The 23,944-nt window shown below is 38.5% G+C and overlaps 2 protein-coding genes across 3 annotated transcripts in view; one reads left to right on the forward strand and one right to left on the reverse strand.

The window, feature by feature from the left end:
• The first annotated feature begins 200 nt into the window (after positions 1-200).
• RPS6 (ribosomal protein S6) lies at positions 201-5,074 on the forward strand. The gene is made up of 6 exons (XM_066339196.1): positions 201-349; positions 1,103-1,234; positions 2,119-2,329; positions 2,700-2,846; positions 3,995-4,152; positions 4,903-5,074. The coding sequence occupies exons 1-6, from the start codon at positions 344-346 to the stop codon at positions 4,996-4,998; spliced, it is 750 nt and encodes a 249-aa protein (XP_066195293.1). The 5' UTR covers positions 201-343; the 3' UTR covers positions 4,999-5,074.
• A 7,556-nt stretch (positions 5,075-12,630) lies between these two features.
• Positions 12,631-23,944, reverse strand: part of DENND4C (DENN domain containing 4C) — a 68,743-nt gene continuing 57,429 nt past the window's right edge. For both annotated transcript variants that reach the window (XM_066339508.1, XM_066339507.1), the window contains 7 exons: positions 22,825-23,007; positions 21,106-21,295; positions 19,929-20,174; positions 18,069-18,186; positions 16,361-16,514; positions 15,212-15,276; positions 12,631-14,566 (listed from right to left, as the gene is read on the reverse strand). In XM_066339508.1, the coding sequence (XP_066195605.1) occupies positions 14,430-14,566; positions 15,212-15,276; positions 16,361-16,514; positions 18,069-18,186; positions 19,929-20,174; positions 21,106-21,295; positions 22,825-23,007 (1,093 nt within the window). In that variant the 3' untranslated portion in view covers positions 12,631-14,429. The remainder of the gene's footprint in view (positions 14,567-15,211; positions 15,277-16,360; positions 16,515-18,068; positions 18,187-19,928; positions 20,175-21,105; positions 21,296-22,824; positions 23,008-23,944) is intronic.

Consider the following 23,944-nt stretch of genomic DNA (forward strand, 5'->3'; position numbering starts at 1 on the left):
CGCTTCTTTTTATAGGTGGCAGTGCTCCCAGCCCTGGAGCGCCGGCCGGCTGCTCCACTGGCCGTTCTCAGGGAACACTTTCTCCCAGCTGAGCGGCACCTCAAGGAAGCAGAGACACCTTCCCGCCGCAGGCAGGAGCCGAGTGCCCGAAGGCGGCTGCGCAGCACGGCTGGAGCCTGGTCGGCAGCGAGACCACGCCCGTCGCTGTGGAAGCCTCGCTCGCCATTAGGTGGCCCCAGTCACGCGGGGCGCGGGCGGTACCGCTCTCGCGAGAGTTTCTGGATGTATGTAAGAAGTGCGGGCGGAAGTGCGGCCTTTTCCCGCGGCGTCCGGCGTGAGCAGGATGAAGGTAAGTCCGCGTCCGGCCGGGGCCGCGCTCGGTCAGCGAGGCTCGGGCTCCCCCGCCGTAAATGGCCCCGACGCTGCCCGCAGAGCCGCTGGTAGTGGCCGATGGTCCCTGGCCGCGGGGCTGGAGCGCAGCTGCGGGGCGGATGGGAGTGGATTGCTGGTGGGCCTCGCTCCCTCGGTCGGGGCTCTGCTGCCGCAGGCCTGCGGAGCGCTGGGCTTGCGGAGCGGCCGCCTGGCTCGGAAGGGCTTTTGCGGGTGAGAGGCCTTGCAGTCAACTGTAGGGCCCAGGAGGGAGGTGCCGTCTGCGCTGTTCCCGGGGCAGTGGCAGCAGGCGCCCGTGCTGCGCTGCGCTCTGCAGAGGCCCCAAGGAAGTACAAGTGAGCCCGCACAGCAGGTGGTGTTCCCCTGCAGTGACTTGCCCCTCTGTGTAGTGCGGCGTGTGTAGGAAGAGGAGAGCACAAGTATCTGCTGCTCGCATCCTATGATTGATCTTTGTCTGCGATAAATGCAGTTTTTTTTTCGAATGATCGACTTGTGCAGCCCAATGTGGCCGAACATAGACCTTCCTGCCTTGGCTCTCCAAGTGTGGTGGTGGTGACAGGTTTTTCTGGTGAGCATTTGTGTAACCATCTGGGGAATTCCAGCTTTAAAATGTCAAGCTCAAACCGTCAGGTAAATTCTGATTATTTTGTTAAAGTCTTTCCTATACGTTTTAACCAGACTTTTTGGTTTTATTTTTGTTTTTCTTTGTTAGCTCAACATCTCTTTCCCGGCTACTGGCTGCCAAAAGCTCATTGAAGTAGATGATGAGCGTAAGCTCAGGACATTTTATGAAAAGCGAATGGCCACGGAGGTGCTGGCTGATTCCCTTGGTGAGGAGTGGAAGGTAAGTAGTGCAGAAGGATGTGTAGGAGTTGTATTTAAGGAGCTTGAAATACAAAATTTCTCCAGCATGCACTTGTCACATCATAGTGCTTGTATGGTGTGTGTTTGGCAGTCAAGTTAAAAGTTTCTCTTGCTGTATATGTACTGAACTTACTGATTAGGCTAGCCTCTTTCAGTACTTTATCTGAGTAGAGGGGGTTTGGTTTTTAAAGCCTTGTCTTCAGAGTTTATTGCTCCCCCTTGCAGTAACTTATTGGTCTTTATTTGACTACTGTCTCTTGGTATTCAGGACAAGTTAAATCTGCAGCATGAAACTGCTGGTCTGTTCAAAATTGACGTTTAAACTGCTGCTAATGTATAAGAAATAGACACGTTGGGCTTGTTAAATAAAATTTTCCTGTCTTGGAATAGTTAATTGTTATATGGACAGTGCAGCTGAATTTGAGGAACGTCGCGTTTTCTGCCAATGTCAAGGTGGTCAAATGCACTTTTCTTTTACCCTGTGTATCACTACTCCAGATATTTCTGTGTTCTGTGCAGATTGCCAGTTTGTCAGGATAACTGGCTTTAGCTACGTTTACAATTGCTGGTAAGCTAAACATAATCATAAAAGATGTTGCACTGCGTTACTTTTCAACAGAACTTCTAAGGGATGTAAATCACATTTATGTAAATTCTGGTATACAGAGATATTTTACGTTTTTTGAGTAAAATTGCTGAACTGTTCCAAAGGTGTTGGTTAGAGTTGTTTGCACTGGCAGTAACAGTGACTTACGCTGAATCATGGACATGCTGCTCCATTGTTCTGCACAGTCTGTTGTGGTATCTACTCCACTTCTTGAGGTAATAATGACGTGAGTGATTTATAGGTGTTGTGCTTTGTAGGGCTATGTTGTCCGGATAAGCGGCGGCAACGACAAGCAAGGCTTCCCCATGAAGCAGGGTGTCCTGACCCACGGCCGCGTCCGCCTGCTGCTCAGCAAGGGCCACTCCTGCTACCGCCCCAGGAGAACCGGCGAGAGGAAGCGCAAGTCTGTCCGCGGCTGCATCGTTGATGCCAACCTGAGTGTCCTGAACTTGGTCATAGTGAAGAAAGGTAAGAGTGTGGATGAAACAACCAGTAGGGTAGACGCAGGCACCTGGAAGGAGCCTGCTTGGTAGTGGTTGGTAAGTTGTATGGAATGGAAGTGGCAGTCCCAATTTCAGAGTGTGAATGTGTCTTAAGAGTCTGAGCATAATATTCTTGTAATGCTAAGACTGGTCACTAAAACATTCCTTGTTGCTGCCAGCAGCCCAATCATGTCAAAGCAGCCAAGGGTCACGAGGTTGGTGCTACTGACAGGTGAACCCCAAAGATTACCTAGCATTACCTTGAATTCATAAGTATTTTAAACTTGAGCATTTTGGTGCTGAACCTGGTGCTCAGTAGTGTAGTAATTGGCATGTTTAAACTTATATTGCCAAAGGTGAAAAAGACATTCCTGGGCTGACTGACACAACTGTGCCCCGTCGTCTTGGTCCCAAGAGAGCCAGCAGGATCCGCAAGCTGTTCAACCTTTCTAAGGAAGATGATGTTCGCCAGTATGTTGTGAGGAAGCCTCTGAACAAAGAGGGTAAGAACTCTGATAGTACAGCTCTTCGGGTTTCTGTAAGTACTGCTGAGGTGTCCAGCCTACTGCACTAAATAAAGCACAGTTAACAGTGCATCTAGGAAGTTGACACTCACTGCATTTAAGCTTTGTCAGCTGTAACTTGTGGGGAAAAAAAAAATCAGTTTCTTGGCTGCCTCATTTTCTTCACCCCTCTCTGCCATGTTTTGTCATGGTTTGTTCTTAGATGTTTGGTAGAGTTTGGAGTAATATTTACTGGTGTTTCTAAGAATAACCCAAAAGTAGTTGCTAAAGAAAGAAAGTTTAAATACAAGGTAAAATGCTACTAAAACTTAAAATGTGGGGAAAAAGGCAGTGTAGAGAGAAGATGCTAAGATTTTTCTCCCCCTACTTATATGGCAGCCAGTCTGAAAGTTTTATTGGCAGAGCACTGCTTTGTTTACTGCCTCTCTTGCAATGTAAAATTTTAGTTTTGGGGTTTTTTTGCTTTTGGTTGGGGGGAAGAAGTGAGTTTTTAGAAGAATATGATAAAACTTGGTACTGTGAAAGCTTGTTGGGGAAAAGAAGACATCATGGGAAACAGTTTTCTCCACTAAACAGTATGATCCTGGTGGATATCAGACTGGTGTATGACTGCTAAAGTTGGTAAGGATTGCTTAGAAAAATTTTATTTTGCAGTTGTTTGTAGTAGTGTTTTGTTTGCTTATTGTAGACTGCAGATCTATTTTTTTGAGATAATCAATTTCAAATTGTAAATTTGTCAGTGTAAAATTGTAGATGGCTTTTTAATGCTGGAAACAGTAGCTTGTTCTGGCAACTATATAATTAATTCCTTTATTCCAAAAAAAATTCTAGGTCGAGGGGTAGTTACAAGAGACAGTCCTGCTGAGAAGCTAGGAATTCACACTTCATTTCTAATAACAAATCATGAGCATTAAGACAGGATATTGTTAATGCTGTATTTAGTGGTAATTGATTATTTTCCTATAAAACCTGAGAAGGTGTTAAACTGTATAGTTGCTGTAATATGTAGTATGCTAATTAATGTTACCGTAACAGTAAATCAGGTTTACTCTAAAGTTGGCAAGATGAGGCCTGTGGACTCTTTGGAAAGTGCTCTGCCATTTCTGCTGATCCATAATGATTTTTAGGCAAGAAACCCAGAACGAAGGCTCCCAAGATCCAGCGACTGGTGACTCCCAGAGTGCTGCAGCACAAACGCAGGCGTATTGCCCTGAAGAAGCAGCGCACTCAGAAGAACAAGGAGGAAGCTGCAGAGTACGCGAAGCTATTGGCCAAGAGGATGAAGGTATGTTTGCCATTTTAGCTCAGCTGTATATAGTTCATGTCCCAAAATCAAGGGCTTTGTAAACTGGACTGCATGGCTGCAGCTGCTTTGTACCTGCTTATTTTGAATATAAGTGCCCAGATGGGAGTATAAACATAACTAGTCAGTTGTGGCTTTGAATACTTCTTTCTGTTTCCGCCAGTCATAGAGCAATGGAAATTAACCAGGCCCACTAATTTGAGGGCCTTTTTTGAAGGAAATAAATTACGGCCTCCAGTGATTTTTTTTTTCTCTGTAGCTGTTTTAGTTTAAATAAATTCTGGTTTAACATCAAGATGCCCAGGTGGTTGAGTGATTGTGTGGAGAAATGGGATTCAGCAGTTGGTCTGGATAGAGGATAAGTTGTCAAGAAGGTTATTTGTTAGCATGCGTTTGCCCTTGCTCCTAAAACTGCAATGACTGCTGAAGCAGTACTGTAAGTAGTACAGTTGGAATATTTGGCAGAGTGCTTCCCGAATTTCATGATTTCCAGATAGAAACAGAGAGATGCACCTTTGGTGTGTTGAGAATTCTACATCAGTTTCTTAATTACTGTGCAAAGACATAGAGTGTGTTGGTTTGGATACTTGCAGACCTGTAGAAGGGAAATTATTTTGCTCTAGTGACTTAAAGAATCCATTCCTTCAAGTTGCATTTTCTCTAGTTTGTTCTTCAGTAGATGTTTTGAAGTGCTTGATCATCTGTAACATCTCCATACTCTGTGCCTTTCAGGAAGCCAAGGAGAAGCGCCAGGAGCAGATTGCCAAGAGGCGCCGGCTTTCTTCTTTGAGAGCTTCTACATCCAAGTCTGAATCAAGTCAGAAATAAAGGTCTTGTACACGATACTAAAAAGACATTGTACATTTAATTACCAATAAACTCCTTTGTTGGTGAACTTCCCGTATGAGACTTTGTAGTGCGTGTTGTTACTGGCAATTTCTCAAAGGAGTTCAGATAAACTGCATCCCTGTACACCAAACTGGAACCACAAACCATGATCTTGATGCAGTTCACTTACTAGGAAATTGTGTCCCTTTTGATACTGAGTATAACATTGTTAAAACTTTAAACCTTCAGCTGATTCTTGGCAGAATTAAGTCCAGCTCAAGTGCTCACTGGAACAGGTTCCCCAGGGAAGTGGCCACAAACCTCCCAGAGTTTTTGGAATGTCTGGATGATGCTCTTAGTCAAAAGCTTTAGTAGTAGGTACTCCTTTGAGGAGCCCTGGTGTTACTCTTGGTGATCCTTGTGGGTTACTGGAAACATCAGGTAATTGTGATTCTGTAGGTATTACAGCAATCTGCTTTTAGGATTGGTACTGAGTATTAGAAGGCACCTTTTAAAAAATTTGACTTATGGATTAGAAACTACAGTAGCCTTAATATATTCAGTATGTACTGGTTGAGGGTAAATGGGAATTTGACTCCCAAGTTACAAATACGTTTTGGATGTTGAAATGGTCTGCAGCTTAAGTTAGGTTTAATCACAGGCTAAAAGTTGGGATGGTTTTTATTCTTCCTCTGTGTGGTAAGACTCTTCTAAGTTAGGGACCTGGCTAGAAGCAGATTTTTAATATATCAGATAAAAAAATCTGGACTAAAAAAGTGTACAAAACCCAAGACCTGATGGCAGTATATTACGGGCATGGAAGGATGAAACCTGTGGTCCTTGAAGTTAAAGTTTGTATTAGGATAATGGGGTTCCTCTCTCTGACAAGGACAGAATTTGCCAGGAAGCAGTTGTGTGTGGTGGAACCTTGGACCAAGAGACTTGGCCAAAGCAGTTACCAAGCTTTAGGCTATCTTTCACAGCTTAAATGAGATTCTTTCTGAAGGACAACTCACTAATCAGAAAAGTTAAGAGGGCTAGTAATTGTGATGATGCATGAGTTAAATAATACTGGCTAGTTCCATAAAATTTTAAAATTGTACTATTTTACAATTTAGGTTTTTTTTTCCAAAGGTCATGCTCATTGCCTATGTTTTAATAGTGAAGATCCGTAGACGCTGTAAACCTGAGCTTCACTAAATAAAAAAGGCCCTTTTTTACTCCACATAATCTCTCAGCTGCAAAAATTAATACGGAGAAAATGTAGGTAAGAGAGTAGCACTTGCTAAATTCACAATGCTGAGAATTTTACAATCTGCAGAAGGAAATAACACTGTCTAACCTCTTAATCCTAGTAAAAGGTACTTGCACATAGTTACTTACTCTGGTCAAGGTAAACAAGCACTGAGATGAGCGTGTCCTGGACAAGAACAGGGATGTTCTGAACAGGCTACTTACTAGTAGTGTGGTATAGGCTGTTCTGTATGACCTGTTCTGTGTAGGCTGAGTACATCTTTCTCTGAAACAGTGGAACTAATATCCAGTTGTATTAATGTGTGAAAAAAAATTGGTGAGTTCCTGGTTATTTTTATCAAGCTTTGAAAGATGTGTGGCCTTGTCAGAGCCAGGAAATACAAAGCCTTCTCACCAGTAGCAAAAAACATCCATTCTGCACTCTTGTTTCCTGGAGCTGCCTTAGTACTTCATCTGCTGCTTCCTTCTGCAATCTTTGGCCTTCTAGTGCAAATCAGGCATATCATGACTTGTAGACACAAAGACAGTCCTGGCTTGAAAGGGACCTTGAAAGATCACCTGGTCTGGCCTGTTTAGGTCTGTGAAAGGTGGCTCTCCTTGCAGACATGTCCACCTCGATTGACATCAGTTTAATGACTCACCAAAGGTGTTGAGAGGGCTTTTGGTCCCATGGTTAAGATCATGGGGATGTTACAACATGTATGCCAGTACTGATCCCTGGGGGACCTCACTTGTGGCAGGCTGATCACCTGTGAGATGTTTCTTGTCCATGTCACAGACCATCTGACGAAATACATCCAGTCTGCATTTGACATTTATGTAGGAGGAGGCTACGGGAAACAGGGCCAAATACTTTGCCAAGGTCCAGCTAAACAGGACTGCTCTCTCTTGACATGCTATTTTTCTGTAGCACTAACCACTTTACCCTGGCATGATTTGCCTTTAAACTCATACCAAATTTTCCCAGTCACCTACTTTCACCATGGCTTTAGGTCATGGATGACTCAAATCCCCAACCTATATGAAGGCTATATGAAATAAGAGTATGTTTTCTCTGCCCCTGTGCACTTCTGCCTTTACTGCATTAGAAACTGCAATAAAAGCACAAGGCAAGCAGCAGCAGAAAGTCCTTTAACAGCTTAATAGTTCAAAACCTGTGATACTAAACACAATGCCAAGTGCTATCTGGGAACAGCAGCTTTCCTTGAATGTTTCAGCAGTTTCAGAAGGATTTCTGCTCTTTAAAGACAGTTTATCTGCAAGTCTGAAGCTTGGCTGCAAACTCAGGGACACCTTAAATTTCAGGGCAAGTAATGGACCCTGGTCAGAATGTGACAGGTTGCCCTTTTATCTCTTTACAACCAAGTAAACAGAACACACATAACACTGACATACATAATCACTTTTAACCAGCAAGGTCTGAATTTAGACAGCGTGTCACACAAAACAAATGAGGAAAAAATGTCAAAGGAAATAATCTTAAGGGAACCTAAACAAAAATGTTGAAACATCCCTCTGGATGACTCTCGTGAGTAGGTGAAGTGAGCCTCTGTTCTTCCCAGTTTCTGTCTGCCACCCATCTCCATGGAACCACTGAGACTCTTCCAGGCACCTCTGGAAAACATTAATGTGCAAACACCTGCTGAAGCAGGGCAGTGGCTGGTCAAGTTTGAGCATTTTTAGGGCTGTCTCAGGGTGAAGTTGGTGCCCACCAGGAAGGAACACGAGGTCTTTCCTGCTCAGCTGCTTTTCAGCCTGCACTGGCATGTACAATTATTCCTACACAGGCCAAAACCTTTTGGATTAGTTGTGGACCCCGTAAGTTCTCCAGCTGACTCTTCCTTTGCTTTTCTTTGTAGACAGCAGAAGTTTGTCTTTACAGAGGCAGGACTAACCATCACTATCAGTAGGGAACTACCACTCAAGGTGGCTCTGAACACACGAAGAATGAGGGCTTCCTTAAGCAAACACCTTCTTGCTATTTTCTTTACCATCATATTCCTTCGAATTCCCCACCAGATTCTGGCACACGAAGTAGCATTTATTTCTGCACAGCATTCTCCCTCTTTCCTGTCTCCTCCCTCAATAGGCCACATGAAGGGTAGGAAATGTGAAGTCAGGGTAACATTCTTAGTATTCTATCTAAAAATAGGTCTGGAAATAATAAATATCAGTTTATTATGAATCTTCTCCACGAGATATTAATCTGTGCTATGCATATCAGTCTCATCAGCAAGGAAGGACTTCAGGGTATGGTAATTTTAGTGTTACTGTCAGATAATTGAACTGACTGCCATATATGAGGGGTTTTGAAAGAAACTCAGCTGTGGAGGTGAAGGCCTGAGGCACTGGAAATTTGTACTACTTAAATTTCATCTCAGCCTCACTCCTATCCCTGCCCCATAAAACCAACCAACCAACCCTCAAAGAACCTGCAACTATGTAACCTGAAACCTGCAACTATGATCGAGTCAGGAGGTCCAGCAATGTTCTTGCAAGGATGCATCACTATGCCCACACTATAAAACCATTGAGGAACTAGAACTCCTGGGAAGGGTTCTCCCAAGTAAAGCCACAAATACACTGCATAGAGCACCAGCTGTCTTCAGGAAGCCAGAGGCCATGCTTTTCCTACAACAAAAAAGTTTTACAGATTCTGTCACACTGAGCCTGTTTTTCAGTTGTTCTTACCTCTACTGATGCCCAGTGCTTGCTGGAGGTGCCACAGAGCCATCCACTCTAGAAGGCACATCTCCACAAGTGAATCTCATTTTTTCCCTCTCCCCTTGCATTTGTTCTTTCCCACCATTCAGAAGCCACTGAGGTACTGTAAAATAACTACCCAAAAAGATGGTCAAAAGTCTTTTGTGCCCAAATATAGGCTGAATTTGCACTTAAGATTAAATTCTGTCAGTCATGTAAACACCAGTGGTGAAAGAAGCTGAACAATGGCACATTTTTACACAGGATGCATATATATTTTATTCTGGGAACAACATTAAAAATGGTTTCTTAGTCTAGAATATCTATACAGAATTCAGGATATAGAGTGCCCTTTTAAACTCAATTTTTTGTCAAATGTACAAAAATATTACAGAGAAACTATTGTTAATCAAAGCACAGTAAATGGATGCCATTTTTCAACAGTTCAAACCAGTCTCTAAACCAGTGCAAAATTTTATTGCATTAAGCTTCCCAGCTCACTTAATAGATCCATAATTTATTCACACTACATCATTTCATCCTTGTTAAAATACAGTTTATTTTAAGCTCCTAATAGGAGTTTAATGTGCTTCTAAACAACAGCAAACAATCCCTTTTATTTGCACCATTGGGTGATGCAGACTGAAAGAACAAATAAAAACGCCATCCAATCCTCTCATGTATGCATCATGATATACAGCACAGGAGAGTGCAGAACTAGAGTCCAATTCAACCATTCAGTTTCAACACTTACAAGTTAAAAGGGTGTTTGTTTTTAAAAAGATCCATAGTGAAAAGCTGATATAAAAAATGCATTTTAAGATTTTTTTAGGTGAAAGAAAAAAGAACCCTTTTGTTGAAAATACATGATTTTGTGAATAAGATTACCTGTTTACTGTTAATAAAATAGCACTTATCTGCATTGAAATAACTGTTGAATTAAGTTTTAAAAAGAGAAAAGTACTGAGTGGATTCTTCAGTTCTTTACATTTTTAACAATTTGTTTTAAAAATATAATTTCTATTATCTAATTTAATACACATTTTGAAAATATCCCCTATGTTGCAGTTATTCAAGGAAGGCAGTAAACTCAATGAAAGGTATATTCTTCTAGCTGCAGCAATACAAAAAGCCATTAATTCACAGTTAAAACAGAATATTACTCATTCACAAGTGCAACGTAGCTTGAGCTTAACCAATGTGAAATTCCACCAGGAATAAGACTAAGTTACTTGCCGAATTAATTTAGTTTGAAACACATATAGTAAAAATAATGTATTTTCCATTATTATTGTCTAAACTTGAGTTATATAAAATGTGAAGACAGGATATAAGTAACATACAGATGCTTCCATTAACATGTAAAAGCTGGTACCAATTACTGTGCCAACACTGCAGCCACCTCAGTCTCCTAGACCTAAAGGGTTTTCAAAATTACCAACTTTTGGTGATGTGCTAGAATATAATTAATAAAGAAAGGCTCTGTAACTTAAGGATCTTGATTTTAAACATTTAAGACCGTATTTGTTGTTTTCATTCCACAAAAAATCCAGATCTTCTCATGGGAACACACAAGCTGTATATGTAACTGATTTATAGCTGGGTGAAAGGGGCAAGGTAGTATCTTAGCACAACTGGCTGCAGTTCAACATCCTTAGGGAAACAATTCAAGGAAGCTTCTATTTGATAACTCTTCTTCCAATACAAACTTTATCAGTTCTTGGGCATACCTGAAATTCATTGTTTGCATCCACTTCTGTTATCAGATTCCTTTACACCCTCATTTTGTGCATGCATTGCATGTTTTGAAGTTAATGCGGATCTGTAAATGTTTCTTCAGGTTGTACATGGGAATTACAAAATATACACAGAAGAATCATTTGAACACTGGCTGCTGAGACACAAGAAAGAGTATGTGGAGGCAAGAGTTTCACAAGTGAGCAAAATGCTACTTCTTTTGTTTACATTGACAGAAGAATAGAACCAAAAACTAGCTTATCCTCATCCTTCGTTCACAACACTTGGCTCAGATCAGTAATATATTATGGATTTAGGTAAATTAGGATTCCTAGGAGTTGGGTGTCAAACAAGTTAGAAGCATTTGTACGTAACTAAGTCACCCATGTAGCAAAATAAGTTCATCCTGTCAACTAAATTGCAGAAATGTGCCTTTAGTGCCTAATTTTCAGAAGAACAAAAGTGTTTGTAATGCACTCAAAACAATTTCTAAAACTTTCCCCTGGTTATTTTTGGCCAGATTTTGTGAAAACTCTTACTTTTTTTTCCCCCAAAAAAAGTATCTGAGATGAAAACAAATTGTTTTCAGAGATCTCCCTTTTTATCTGAGCTACGGATTACATTAAAAAACTAACTGATTAGTTAGCTACTCTTAACATTTAAAGCAAGGATATGGTCTTCCTTTTTTATTCTATATTAAAGAATCAATTCCAACATGCAGATTCAAGATTTCAAGTAGCTGCATGCAGGACTTCTACCACTCTGAAATCTGGGTGCCTACACCAGGAACAGCAGTTGATGTGTAGTGTACAAAATGACAATATGCAAGAGCAAATCAAAGCAAGTTCAATTCTGCAGCTGTCCTTTTCTCTTCTGGCTTTACTTTTGTTGGGTGTTTTTTTGTTTGTTTGTTTGTTTGTTTTGGTTTTTTGTTTGTTGCACCCATATAGCTGGGAAAGATTTAACAATTAACACTAGATGTTTGTGACACAAGCTGCTTTGCTGTTTTTACAACACTACTACCTTACTGATCTATGTATTTCAGCAACAGATGAGAAAGTTGTTGGGAAATAAACATGATGTGTTTACAGAAACTAGTTCATAATAATGTTATTTACCATGTTTTAGAAGTGTTTGGATGTCACATACCTAAAACAGCACTCATTAGACAGATTTTCCTTGCCATTTAATGAGCTGGGAGAATTTAAGGGTAAAACTTGATTCTTTGCAAGTCTCATCACATAATCACATGATTTGCCCATTTAACACTCAAAAATGGTCTTTGTGTAGTTGTCTATTGCAAAACAATGTATAGAATTATACAGAAAATTTTGCTGGCTTTGATTTGTAGAAATATTAAGTTGTTTGGACGAATGCTTTAGATAGACTTTAATTTTAAAAGGATGAAACTATGTCAATTATCTAACTGGAGAAGAAAGGAAAAGATGAAGAATCAAGGACTGTTCTTTAATTGTGATGTAGGTCAGATATGAGCAAGCAACTATGCCTAAACTGAAAGAATAAAGAATTTTAAAAAAAAATAAAATTGTGGTGGCGCATGGTTTGGATTTTACTTTGCTTGTTCTATGAGTTATTTCCAGAAAGTTTAATGTAAAATGGCTAGTTCTTTTTATCCCCCTCCTGTTCCTTTCCCTTAGTGCATTCCCAAGTTGTTTGTCAGATATTTGTTAAGTGTCAATCATTAGTTACATAACCCTCTGGTCCTGTCTGTCACTCTGAGGCCTCTCCCTGCATCTAGAAAATTCCAAGAGAAGCATTGAGTGATTGGGCAGGATCAAGGGGGTCCCCTCCCAGTTGGTTATGATTTGATGTTGCACCTGTATGTTATGTTAAGAGCCACTCCTTACTTTTCTGTTATTGGTTTGTCGCTGCACCCCTCCCTGAGACCCACCCCCTTTATAAGTTGCTCCCCTCACATTCTCAGGGTCTCTTCTGACACAGAGCCCTGGGGTGAGGATTCCCCTGATCCAATAAACTCTGTAGCCCTGTCTCCAAAGGGTCCCACACCTTTTATCTTCTGCCTTCGCCGTGTCCCTGCTCTTGGTCAGCCAAGAACCCCCAGTGTTGTCATGGTGCCGGGGCTGGCCAAGCCGGGGCAACACAGGCAGCCACAAAAAAAAAAAAAAAAATCATTGCATGCTTTCTTGCTTTTAGTTGTTGAGAAAGCATAATAGTTTTTATCAGGAGAGAATCTGTCCAGGTAATATCCCCATATTAACTTTTAGACAAAATACAAGGCATCAGTTTATGATGTAGATATATTTTGTCATAAATAGTGCAACTCCCTTCTTTTCACCTCATTAAAAAAAAGGTTTTACTGTTTTATGTAAAAAACTGTTCCATACAGATCTTCATCCCTCATCATTTTGAAGAATGAAAATTTTTAAAAGTAGTATCAAGTAAATACATTCATACCCAGATGCAATTAATATTTTAAGCTATGCTCCTTTTTGATGCTACAAATATCTCTTTTCTCTATTAATTATTCCATTGTAAAAGCCATACCACTAAGTTTCAGCAAAAACCTGGAATAAATCTTATCATATTCTTCAAGTAACAGAAACACTTAAACTGCTGACCAGTATCCAGGCGCTCCTTGCCAAGATTATCACTACTGTAGTCAATTAAATACGTGAGGTGAGGAAGTGTCTTATCTACTAGAAGCAATATAAAAGATGGATACATCTTTTCAGATCATACACATAAGCATTTCATTTCTGCTAATATACACCTTGAAGACCACCTTTATAAATACATCTTAACTGAAATATTGAATCTGGACTATCAGTGCAAAATAATTAACCCACAGGCTAGTAAGAAACTTAGGGAAAGGGTGATAAAGATTTTGAGGAAGACACCTCTTAAGCACACATGCAAATAGTATAAAGCATAATTTTTTTCAGGCAGTATCTGTTGACAGTTCCTGTGTGTATTCTAATACCATTTGAGCTTTCTACATAATTTTTAGAAAGCCATCCATTTCTGAGCTGCTTTATTGTAGAAGCCTATCCTTCTTTGGAGAAAGCAGACACTACATTTACAGGATCTTAGAGTTTATCAGATAGAGAACATAGGAAAGTTAAGTGTAAGTCTGTCTTTTCACAGCCGTTTTGAAACACAGATTTTGAAAAGGTCAGCAAAGGTAATTCAGAATACTGATTGGGACAAGAGTCAGAAGAAGAGTAGCAATTCAAGGTACTGTGATCTGATGGACGCAATTGCCTTGCAGATTCCAATCAAAGGTTTCAAATATTTACATTCATACAACCATACCACACACTAATAAAAGGATCCCTCTCTCTGTAAAAGTAATTTTAAAGAAGCATTGAAGAATCTGAGCACTGGAAAAGTACTTCATTAAAATACACCAATATTGGTGGCCCTTAAGAAAGTCACCAACTATAGACTGCTGTTTGGTCATCCGCTTTTTAAACAACTTGATATCGTGGAGGAAAATTTTGAGGAAATTAAAGAATATATATGGGGGAAAGCAGATCAACCACTGAAACAACTCATAATTTTAAAACATTCTGACAAACTTTACATGTGCTTATGCGGTGAATGAGAAGAATATATGTTGCAGCTCAATGAAACTGCTTTGACAAATTGCTCAATTAACACCTTTTGAGACTCAAAAGTGTGTATGTCACCATGCTCTTGGGTTTGTTCACCTCTGCTTTTGCCTCTCCAAAGTTTGGTGTGCATCTTCCTTGTTTTTATATTAAAGGTGCTCCAAAGCACTTCCTGCAACACTCAACCCTGCTGCTTGGTGGAACATCTATTCTCTCCATCTTTTCAAGAACTTCTTTTGGTAGATTTTGAAGTGCAAGTCTGTATTCACTATCAAAGACCTCTGAAACAGAAAAAACATAGTTGAGGTAATTTAAGAAACACTGTACAATGCACTATTCCTATAAAATGCTTTTGGTGATTTTATTATAGTAACAAAATTATCTTCATTAACTAGATGCTGATTTTTTTTTTTTTTTCAAAATCCACCTTCTCAGAGGACCTGAAAAGCATCTCCATAAGATGGTGTGGCACCACGAAACATCACAGTGGATGCCCATTGCCACTTTCACAGTTCCATTTGCCTGTTCCCAATGTATTTCCCCTGTCACATTCCATAAGGGAGTCACTTTGATTATGCAGTACCAAATAGAAGACAGGATAGAAGAGATGAGGAAAGGGTGGGAAATCAGGAGTTTAGATAACATAGGTCTGTTATGTGGACCAGAGAAAGATGACTGGAAACAAGCTTTCAGACATGAAGAATTTAAATTTCAAGCTCTTCAAATATGCTTTGTTTAAAGTAACTCATTACTGGTTTCAAACAAAGACAAATTTAATGGTTCCATCTGAATTCTTTTTACTTAAAAGCAGTACCTAATGACTGACAGCATAGTACTTTTCACTAAAATACAACTGAATCATAGAAACAAAATTTTATACACTAGCTTTCATGTAAAATATCCATTGGTAAGTATTTTTTACTTACCAATGTCAATGTTTTCTCTTCCAAGAGACACAAGAGACAGGAAAAGAATTTCCCTGTAAAAACTCCTAGGGGAATATTTTGAAGGGTGAGTTAATGAAAGCATCAACGATCCTGTTTACAAAGTCATTATTGAAGACTTCCATTATGTACTTTCTGCAAATGTTCTGTTAACTTTGCTTGTAAAGAAAGTGACCAATCTATGTGACTACTAGCTTAAAGTTTTCTAATGCCTGAATAGTTTTACTTGATGCAGAAAGTCATCTTACTGCCAAATCCTAGTAGTTACATTTTCTATGAAAAAAATCCTCTGCTGCAGAAATGCCTAACAAACAAGAAACATTAAATTAACCAAAACTTTTAAATTTATTATTAATTAATTCCTGTCTGACCATGAAGCAAAGTGTGGGTTTCTTTCAGATTACCCATACTTTTGTTTTTTTGCTTCAGAATGTCACAGTCAATCTCAGAAATAGACATCATTAAATAATCAGATATTGTTTTTTCCCCTTGTGAAAGTCATAAAGGTGCTTCTCTAGGCAGATCAGTTTCTGTTTCGTTTCAGTAACTACAAAACACAGAAACAAAGATAAATTAGCATGGCAGACTTCAAACACATCTTGTACCTGCTATAATTTACTTCAGAGTCTGTGCTTTTGTACAAAGCCTTCCTTTTACTGCAGTGCCAGTTACAAAATGTACCATACAAGAATTATTTACACATCTCCCTCTCTTTGTGGCTCATGCTGCATCTACTTTTTACAGCCAATACTCCAGGCTGCTAGAATTTCAGAAGATATAACTACTGAGAATATTCCACACACTGCAATAGGATGCTGTAAACTTCTATTTATCAATTCGCTAGATCCGGAGCAACATCAAAATCTGTGTAATAAATACCTTAATTTTTCTTAGTCCATTTTTATTAAAGAAACACATCCATCCATTTGATCTGGATGAACTATGCCTCTGAATATAGAGTGCATTTGTTCATAAACATGGGCATAAAAAAAATACACATGGTATTTGGTGGACACAAATGAAACAGAATCTTGCCCAGAGGTCCTTAGGAAGTTATCACTATGAAATATATACAGTCTGATCTTACTTAATTTTTAGTGGGCAGAAACAAAGAAGAGATTAAGTCTTTACCTCTGTCGTTTCACATCTGGCTTAACTTTCTGTAGGAGGAGGTTGATTGGCTTAATAACATCATTGTGTTGAATACTTAGTTTGATGTTCTCTAACAAAGTGTTTGTTGCCTGCTGATCTTCTGCCAGTGTGGAGGGTTTCTTTTCAGAACAATCTAGGAAGTGGAATCGTACAGACAATTACAGCAGTAAAGATTTCTTTTCACTTTAATAAGCAAAAGTATTTCCAAATGTGAGATACACATAGAGAACCTCTACTCAAGCTACAGATATTTGTTATAACAGAAAGACCTTGTCTGCTTACAGTCTTCACTCAAAAGTAACTTTACCCAGAAGTTACAAGATGCATCAAGTATCCACCCATCATCAGATGTTGCCCGTGTTGGTTAGTTCGGTTTTATTGCTTTACTTAAAATAAGGTTCACTGCAAGAAGATTATTGTTACACAAGGTAAAAGAAGTAAAATAGAAGTGTCACTTTCTTAGCAAAGAAACTTTTCTAATCAAAACTCTTCTTAAAAGCCATAACTGATAACTTTGGGATACATACTGAAATAGATAATGCACAGTTGAATCAGACAGGAAAGAAAATGACCAAGGCATTTACCATTGTGATTTATTGCTTTAAATGCCACATTCAGAACACTGAACTATTATTTTCTGGAAGACAGTGACTCATGAGGGAATAAATACTAAGTCCATGTACTGGCAAAGAAATAAATTTACAGATTAGGCAGCGAGTACATGGTGTGTAAATGAATTGCAGACCAAGCCTAATAATTTTCACCACATCAACATGATGTTTTCATAAAATTGACATATATGATGCTTTAAAAATTTGTGTTTTCAGAATATTTTCTGACACTCCTATATGGCCTGTTTTTCTTCCACATCTAAAACTGGCACTTTGCTCCTTTGTTTACATAAATAAATACGTATTTATGTATCTTCATTCAGGACTAGATGATCTGGGGAGGCTTTTCATTTTATTATGGTTACAACAATATGCTTTGTAGAATCTGAGGGAAATAACACATGTTCCGTGTTCTTGACTGTAATTTTCTGATCGGTCTCTTTATTTTTAGGACATTTTTCAGCAAACCCTTTTAAATTCCTTAGAACCAAAATTAGCATGCAACATAGTTTTTAGCATACCTTTTACTAGTTAAAACATGGATTTAGATTATTAGGTCAATAAAGTTTTTTTAATGATCAGAAGTAAGGAAATCTTTAAGCTTTTATAATGAGTCTGCCTGTTTTTATGCTAGACAAGGTTTACTTTGATCTTCTTTTCTGACAGTCAAGAGGGGTGCCAAATGTACCTGTTAAAAGGACTGCTGATGTTTCATTCATTTACAGAAGTAAAAGATACTTTTCTGTAATACAGCCTTCTTGTACATGCCTGCATAGCTATTACCAGACAATGCAGTGAAACATTCAAATCAAGTGAAGCTTATTTAGAACCGTATCTTGAGCAATCAGCAATTCCTCCCATCCTTTAAATGTGTGACATGTGATGAGCAGATCAAACTTATTTTCACAACTAATTTGATACCCAGACCACATGAAGTACCTAAGGGATTGCAGATGCTTCACATGCTTAAAAATATTGCAAATTGATGGGCTGTGTACACTTCGGCCACTATAAACTAATGGTTTCTTTCCACAGTCTCTTCTCCCTCTGTTTTCTATAGCATTTGTTTTACTTACTGAGATTTCTCCAAGATATATATAAGGGCTCCCCTGGCTCTTGGTGGAGTTTGATATTGTCCCATAGAAGATGGATGTATACTAGCTTGCTATCTTGAGCAAGAGATGTCAAAGGAAGCTAAAACACATGAGGAAAGGGAGTATGTTTTAAAAACACCAGTACAGTGTAACATTATTTAAAAATCCTGCTATTTTACTATTTTTGCAAACAAAGAAGGTTAGCTTATATTACTTGAATCTAACAAACAGGAGCAGATGTTATCTTCTACAGTAAATGGCACTCAACCACAGCAATCACAAGTATGGCAACATTTAATTACCTTTTTTAGTTTACCCTAATGTATGAAGACCATTTAGTTTTCTACAGGCATCTGAAGAAAATAATTTATGAGAATGTATCTGGAAGTACCTTTTGTGCACCACACACCGTACTTGATCTGTACTACTAATCATACCATATTGCAGTATTTTCTAACCTGATGAACATTTTGGTATGCATGTCTACATGCTGGCCTTCCCAAAAGGCAGAAAGAATCTTCATAAGTATACAAATATGAACTATTTATTTCCACTAAAAATATATGGTAGTCAAACAACACTTACGTAATTTTTTTATGAGATTAAGTGCCTCTGGAATCACTAATACAGTAAGAATTACCAGGCAAGAAAAACTTATCACTTAGTGTGTCTATTTAAATAAAACTACATGATATTACCTTCCATCTTGCTGTTTTTCCCTGTTAATGCATCATGGTTTTCCAGGATGCTTTACAACTCATTAGTACTGTCTTCAACTATGTTTATTGGAAAATTTTTCTTAGTTCTAGGTGGGGTTTTTTTGAAAATGGAGGAAAGAATTTTCAAGTTGAAATGTGTACAAGTAGACAGGAAAATACTACCTTTAGTATTTAGTATAGTATTAAAATAGTATAAAAATACTTTTCTGGCATGCATCAGATACAAATACATATTTAATTTCAATTTGTACCCACACATAAAGACAATACTGGTTTCAATCTACTCCTTTAAATTAGAAAGGCAAAATGCTCAAAAGATAGATCTCTTCTACATTCTTTTGTTCTAGTAATGTAGTAATGAAACTCTGTGGAGTTTGAATAGCAAAACCTATTCTTGGAAGAGAACAAAAAATACTGTCCAGTAACTTTAAATATTGTAAACTCAAGTGTGTAACTCACTCTGTGTGCACTGCAATATATTACAATTTTTGAGTGCTTTGCAGACACATCTTGTTTCCTATTCCTCACGAATCTTACCTTCTTGAGTAGACTCTTTTCACACATCTCCGTTCAAGAAACCTTGTAGGAAACAAACCTACCTACTTGTATAATAAAACCCCAAGAACTTATATTCAGCTGCTCAGGAATTACTTGTAATGGAATTCCTCAGAGATCGAGGACATGATTTATATCTGGAGTGAAACTTGAGCAATTCCAGACTGGGCCCTTGGGCGTGCAGGCCACAGTAACGCAGTTAGAAATTCACAGTTGTGGCGCAGTAGAAAATTCACAGTTTACATTAAGGTATTTTGGGAAGTAATGGGTTTCTAAATGTAGAATTGTAGTTCTGACACTTTAGTCACCTTAAGACTTAGATAAATAAGGTTTGTTTGCATTCTTTGTATAGCCTGTAACTGTAAACTATGTGGTGAACCTATATAGCTTGTCACTGGCAGATAATAAATGGGAATTTGACATGGAAGCCGAAACAGTTGAGATGTGTCATTTGTCCTGTCCAACCTCCTAATAGTTAGGGACCCTTGCAACAATTACTTACCCAGTTGTTTTGAAACAACTTAACTCACTGTAATACCTGCCAATCTAACATGAGGAAGCCATTTACCTGCACACCCTCATTGCAGTGTTCCGATGTTAGAATGAGTCCAGGTAAGTTGCTGGGCAGATCCAACCGTTGGAAATACCAGACTAGGTTCCAGAAGATTATGGGGTGTTGATTGATGAATTTGGATGTATGAATTACTTGCTCTCCCTCGTTCTCCAACAGTGACTCAAGCTCCTTATGCAGTACCAAGGGGCTCAAATACGGTACAGATACAGGGGCAGGGTTAGGTTGTTTTATTAAAGGATCCTAAAAACAGAACATGCACAAAAAAACTGTTTTGGTTTTTTGGTTTTCTTTCTTTGCTTGGGGATGATTTTTTGTTTTTGTTTTTACTTTTTTACTAAATCAAATAAGATTTTTCTTTCAGAAATACTTTTCAGGATTACTTGCCCTGGAAACCTTCATTGCAGAGTTTCTTTTGACACTTGGAAAAAGCCTCTGGGGCTACTATACACACATTAATTTAACAGCATCAGCAGTTTTGACTGTTGGGGATTTCTTAATTTTAAAGATAAATCACCTAGGTTTTTTCTATTATGTGAACAAGAGAAAAAAGCACTAATTTGTTAAAACTTGTTCCTGATTGTGTATTTTCTAAGCTGGCAGCCAGTACCAAGACTGCAGCAATGGAAATTGAAGAGAAATGTCAGTAATTGTATCCACCATGGAACTGAATCATGACTTCATATGATGAGGCAGCCTCCAGAAAATAACATGTACCGAGAGAGAAGAAACACTTTTTTTTCATAAGAAAGGTAAGAGTCTGAATACTGCCTCTTACCTTCCCCCATCCACTCACCAGGTAAGCCTAATAGAATATACATCAGGAGTGCAAGTAAACACACAGAAATGGAACACACTTTCATTCCTGCAATGTTTTGCACTGTTGTGTTTAGCCAGGTGTCAGAGTTGCTTTACTATTGAACTTCCAATTTTAGAAATACAAAGACTAGCTTCATTCTGTTAGAACATTTCAAATCAAGCAGAACCTGAGTATTGGAAAAGTAATGTTATATTAACTGGACTAAGATTTTTTTTTTTTTCAGTTTTAAGAAGGAGAAAATATCCTTGGCCATTCCCATTCCCTACATGGACAAGAATGCTAGTAGTAGAATATTATTAAGTTAATTGTCTTCAATATTTTTCTCTCAACTGAACATGTGGCTTCTAGACTCACCCCAGCTTCCTGCAAACTATTTGGAAGACTAACTGTTGAAATGCCATGAGACGGTCTCTGGGAGAGATCAATGTTTTGCAGCGGACCTCCTACACTGTGGCTTCGAGTCAAGGACACTCCCCTTTTTGGTGGATTACTGGCATGTGTCTTCATGGTTGTGGGATCTGTAGTCTGTTCTTCTGCCATATCACTGTGTGAATTTCAGAAGAAAATATGCTAATATTTCAGCATTTCTATGGCAACAGGAAGGAAACAGAGAAAGGCTGCCAAGTGAAGATCCCAAACCAATTTTCTCTATTAATAAGAAACCGTATTTTCCCAGTTAGCTAAATTGTTTAGGGAACACAGAAGAAAATGCATCTCGGACCAGTATAAACATCCCTTCAGAAAAGCAGCTAAGTTAACTTAAGTTATGAATCTGAAAGCACTGCAATTCTGTACAGAAAACCATTGCTCTTGTACAGCTTTACCTTGCTTAAAAAACCAGAAATCCACAGTTTTGCCAATCTGTGAAGATTATCTTCTTTTACTATGCTCATCTTTACTTCCTCTTCCCTTTATGTTCTAAGTGTTATAAACAGAACAGCAGTATAGCAGAAAGCAATTTGAAAATTGCATGCCGAAGTAATAATAAAAAAATTGTGTCAAGCTTGTCTAGCAAGCTAATTTCAATAAACTCACACTTGTCAGATTTAATGCACACAATCAAGGCATTTGCAGATCTGGGAATATTTGTTCTGTGCTCCTTATAATTACAATGGATGAAACTACAGCTTTAACTAAATACAGAAGAACAAACTAAGTGAAACAGAAAGTGTCTGCTTCCATATAATCTGTAGAAAAAGATTATTTACAAGTGACTTTTGGTCTTAAATTTTACTTTAGTTAAAAATATACTCTCATCAAAATTAAGAGGTTAATATAAGCAATACCACCTATAATTTTTAATGTATTAAGACTAACTACTATTGCATTGACTTAAGTTTTAGTCGTCTGACACAGGTATTACCTCATTACTCTCAGGCAGTAATACTCCAGAATTTCAAACTGAATGATGATTTAAAAACCCCACACAGTTACAACAAAAAGTAACCAATCCCAGCAAAAAGGTCACAATTCATACCAGAATTATTTCAGTTCTTCCCTGGTCCAACATGACACCTTCCCCCTTAATGCTCTTCTTCCTCAAACTTTCAAAAGTGGTATTGTTTTTCAGAGTTTTAGTTTTACATAGGTGGTTTTTTGTTTTGTTTTGTCACAGAACACAAGCTCAGCACAAGCCTTGAGTGCTCCCAGGAGTTTTCTCTCAAGCAAAGCGTTCCGGCAAATGGACTTATTTTTTCCCATAATGCAGTGTCCTTCTTATTAAATCATACATACAAGGAAAGGAGAAGCAATGCTTAAATTTCTGTGAGATTAAACGGTGATTGTGTTTTAACCACACTGAATAGAGGTTTTACCTATTGATCAACAGCAGATGAAGTTTCATTTCTATAGTTATCTCTAGGTATCTCTAGAACCTACTCACTTGGTGGAATGAGTTTACTTCAAACTGATAAAAGCACACTTAAAACATGCAAGAAGTGAGAAAGGAAAGAGATGATCCTCAAGTTATAACTGTACTTCACCACATTTGGTATAAAAGCCAACCTTACCCGTTTAAGTGTGGAAGTACTTTTGATGCATTTCTGACAGAACTAACAATCCTGTTTTACCTACCCCTGCTCAGCTGCAGAGCTGGTTTCTTCAGCTATGGTGTGGCTTGGCTGCAGGTGATCTGAAAAACTGATCAAGTCAGCAACAGCTGGACTGGTCAACAGTTTCTGCTCCAGAGGATCTGTGGTTAATGGAAGGGTACCACTCTGTAAACTCTCTCCTGAGGTACTTTGCTTCAGGAAAAAGCTGAAGTTACAACATGAATGGGAAGAAGAAAAATACAAAGGTAAAGATATAAGTTTAAAATCATAAAGTTATTCTTTTCTTCATCTACTTTTCAGAAGTAGCAAAAAAAAGGAAACACAACATTAAAAAGCTTGATGACAGTGTTGTCAAAAATAAATTTCATCCTACTCTCACCCCCGCAACTTATACAGGCAGAGTAAACTAACACATAAAGAGATTTGCTCTGCAAAAGAAGACATCCTACACTAGACATAAATCATTACAAGTGACCTTAGTTTATTTATCATGGTTTCAAATCAGCACCAGTGTATTTACAGGTGACACATCACTGAAAATGGTTGCTATTGTAATGTGACATTACAGACTACACGATCATACACCATTATAAGCACATGACAACACGAATGTGTCTTGCTTTGCTAAGTCTCTGAAGCACAGACTCTACAGTTAATACAGATGCTCAATTTCTGCATTAGAGAACACTAGTTGAACCTCTGTTTCACAGCAATAACTACTACAGTGAGAGCTGGAATTTAAAATTAGGTTCTATTTTTCACAGTGCAATTAAAAGAGGTTAAAAACAGTAAGCAGAGAAGCTTAAACTGGAGAAGCAATAAGGTGAAGCATCTGGAACTAAAAGCTGGTAGCAAACTTGGTCTGGGAAAAATTCTTTGCTGACATTTAAAAACCACTTCATATGCTTTTATAAAGTTTAAAGTCCATAAGCTTTGTTTCAACATCCAAACAACATGAAAACTGACTTACGCTTTCCATACAGTTATGCTTACAAAGAAAATATTAAATGAAAACATGATAAAAAGGCAACCAGTTCTTTCGGTTTTGGCTGTTTTACAGTGCAACTCGATAGTTTACACTACTTATAACTTCCTTCAGTAAAATCTTGACCAATCACAAATAGGTAGTAACATTCTTGTGT

Source organism: Sylvia atricapilla, chromosome Z (genome assembly GCF_009819655.1).
Source record: "Sylvia atricapilla isolate bSylAtr1 chromosome Z, bSylAtr1.pri, whole genome shotgun sequence".
Classification (NCBI taxonomy): domain Eukaryota; kingdom Metazoa; phylum Chordata; class Aves; order Passeriformes; family Sylviidae; genus Sylvia; species Sylvia atricapilla.

Coding starts and splice junctions, on each gene's coding strand:
- RPS6 (XM_066339196.1), top strand. Junction 1,235..2,118: donor CCCTTGGTGAGGAGTGGAAG/GTAAGTAGTGCA, acceptor TGTGCTTTGTAG/GGCTATGTTGTCCGGATAAG. Junction 4,153..4,902: donor TATTGGCCAAGAGGATGAAG/GTATGTTTGCCA, acceptor TGTGCCTTTCAG/GAAGCCAAGGAGAAGCGCCA.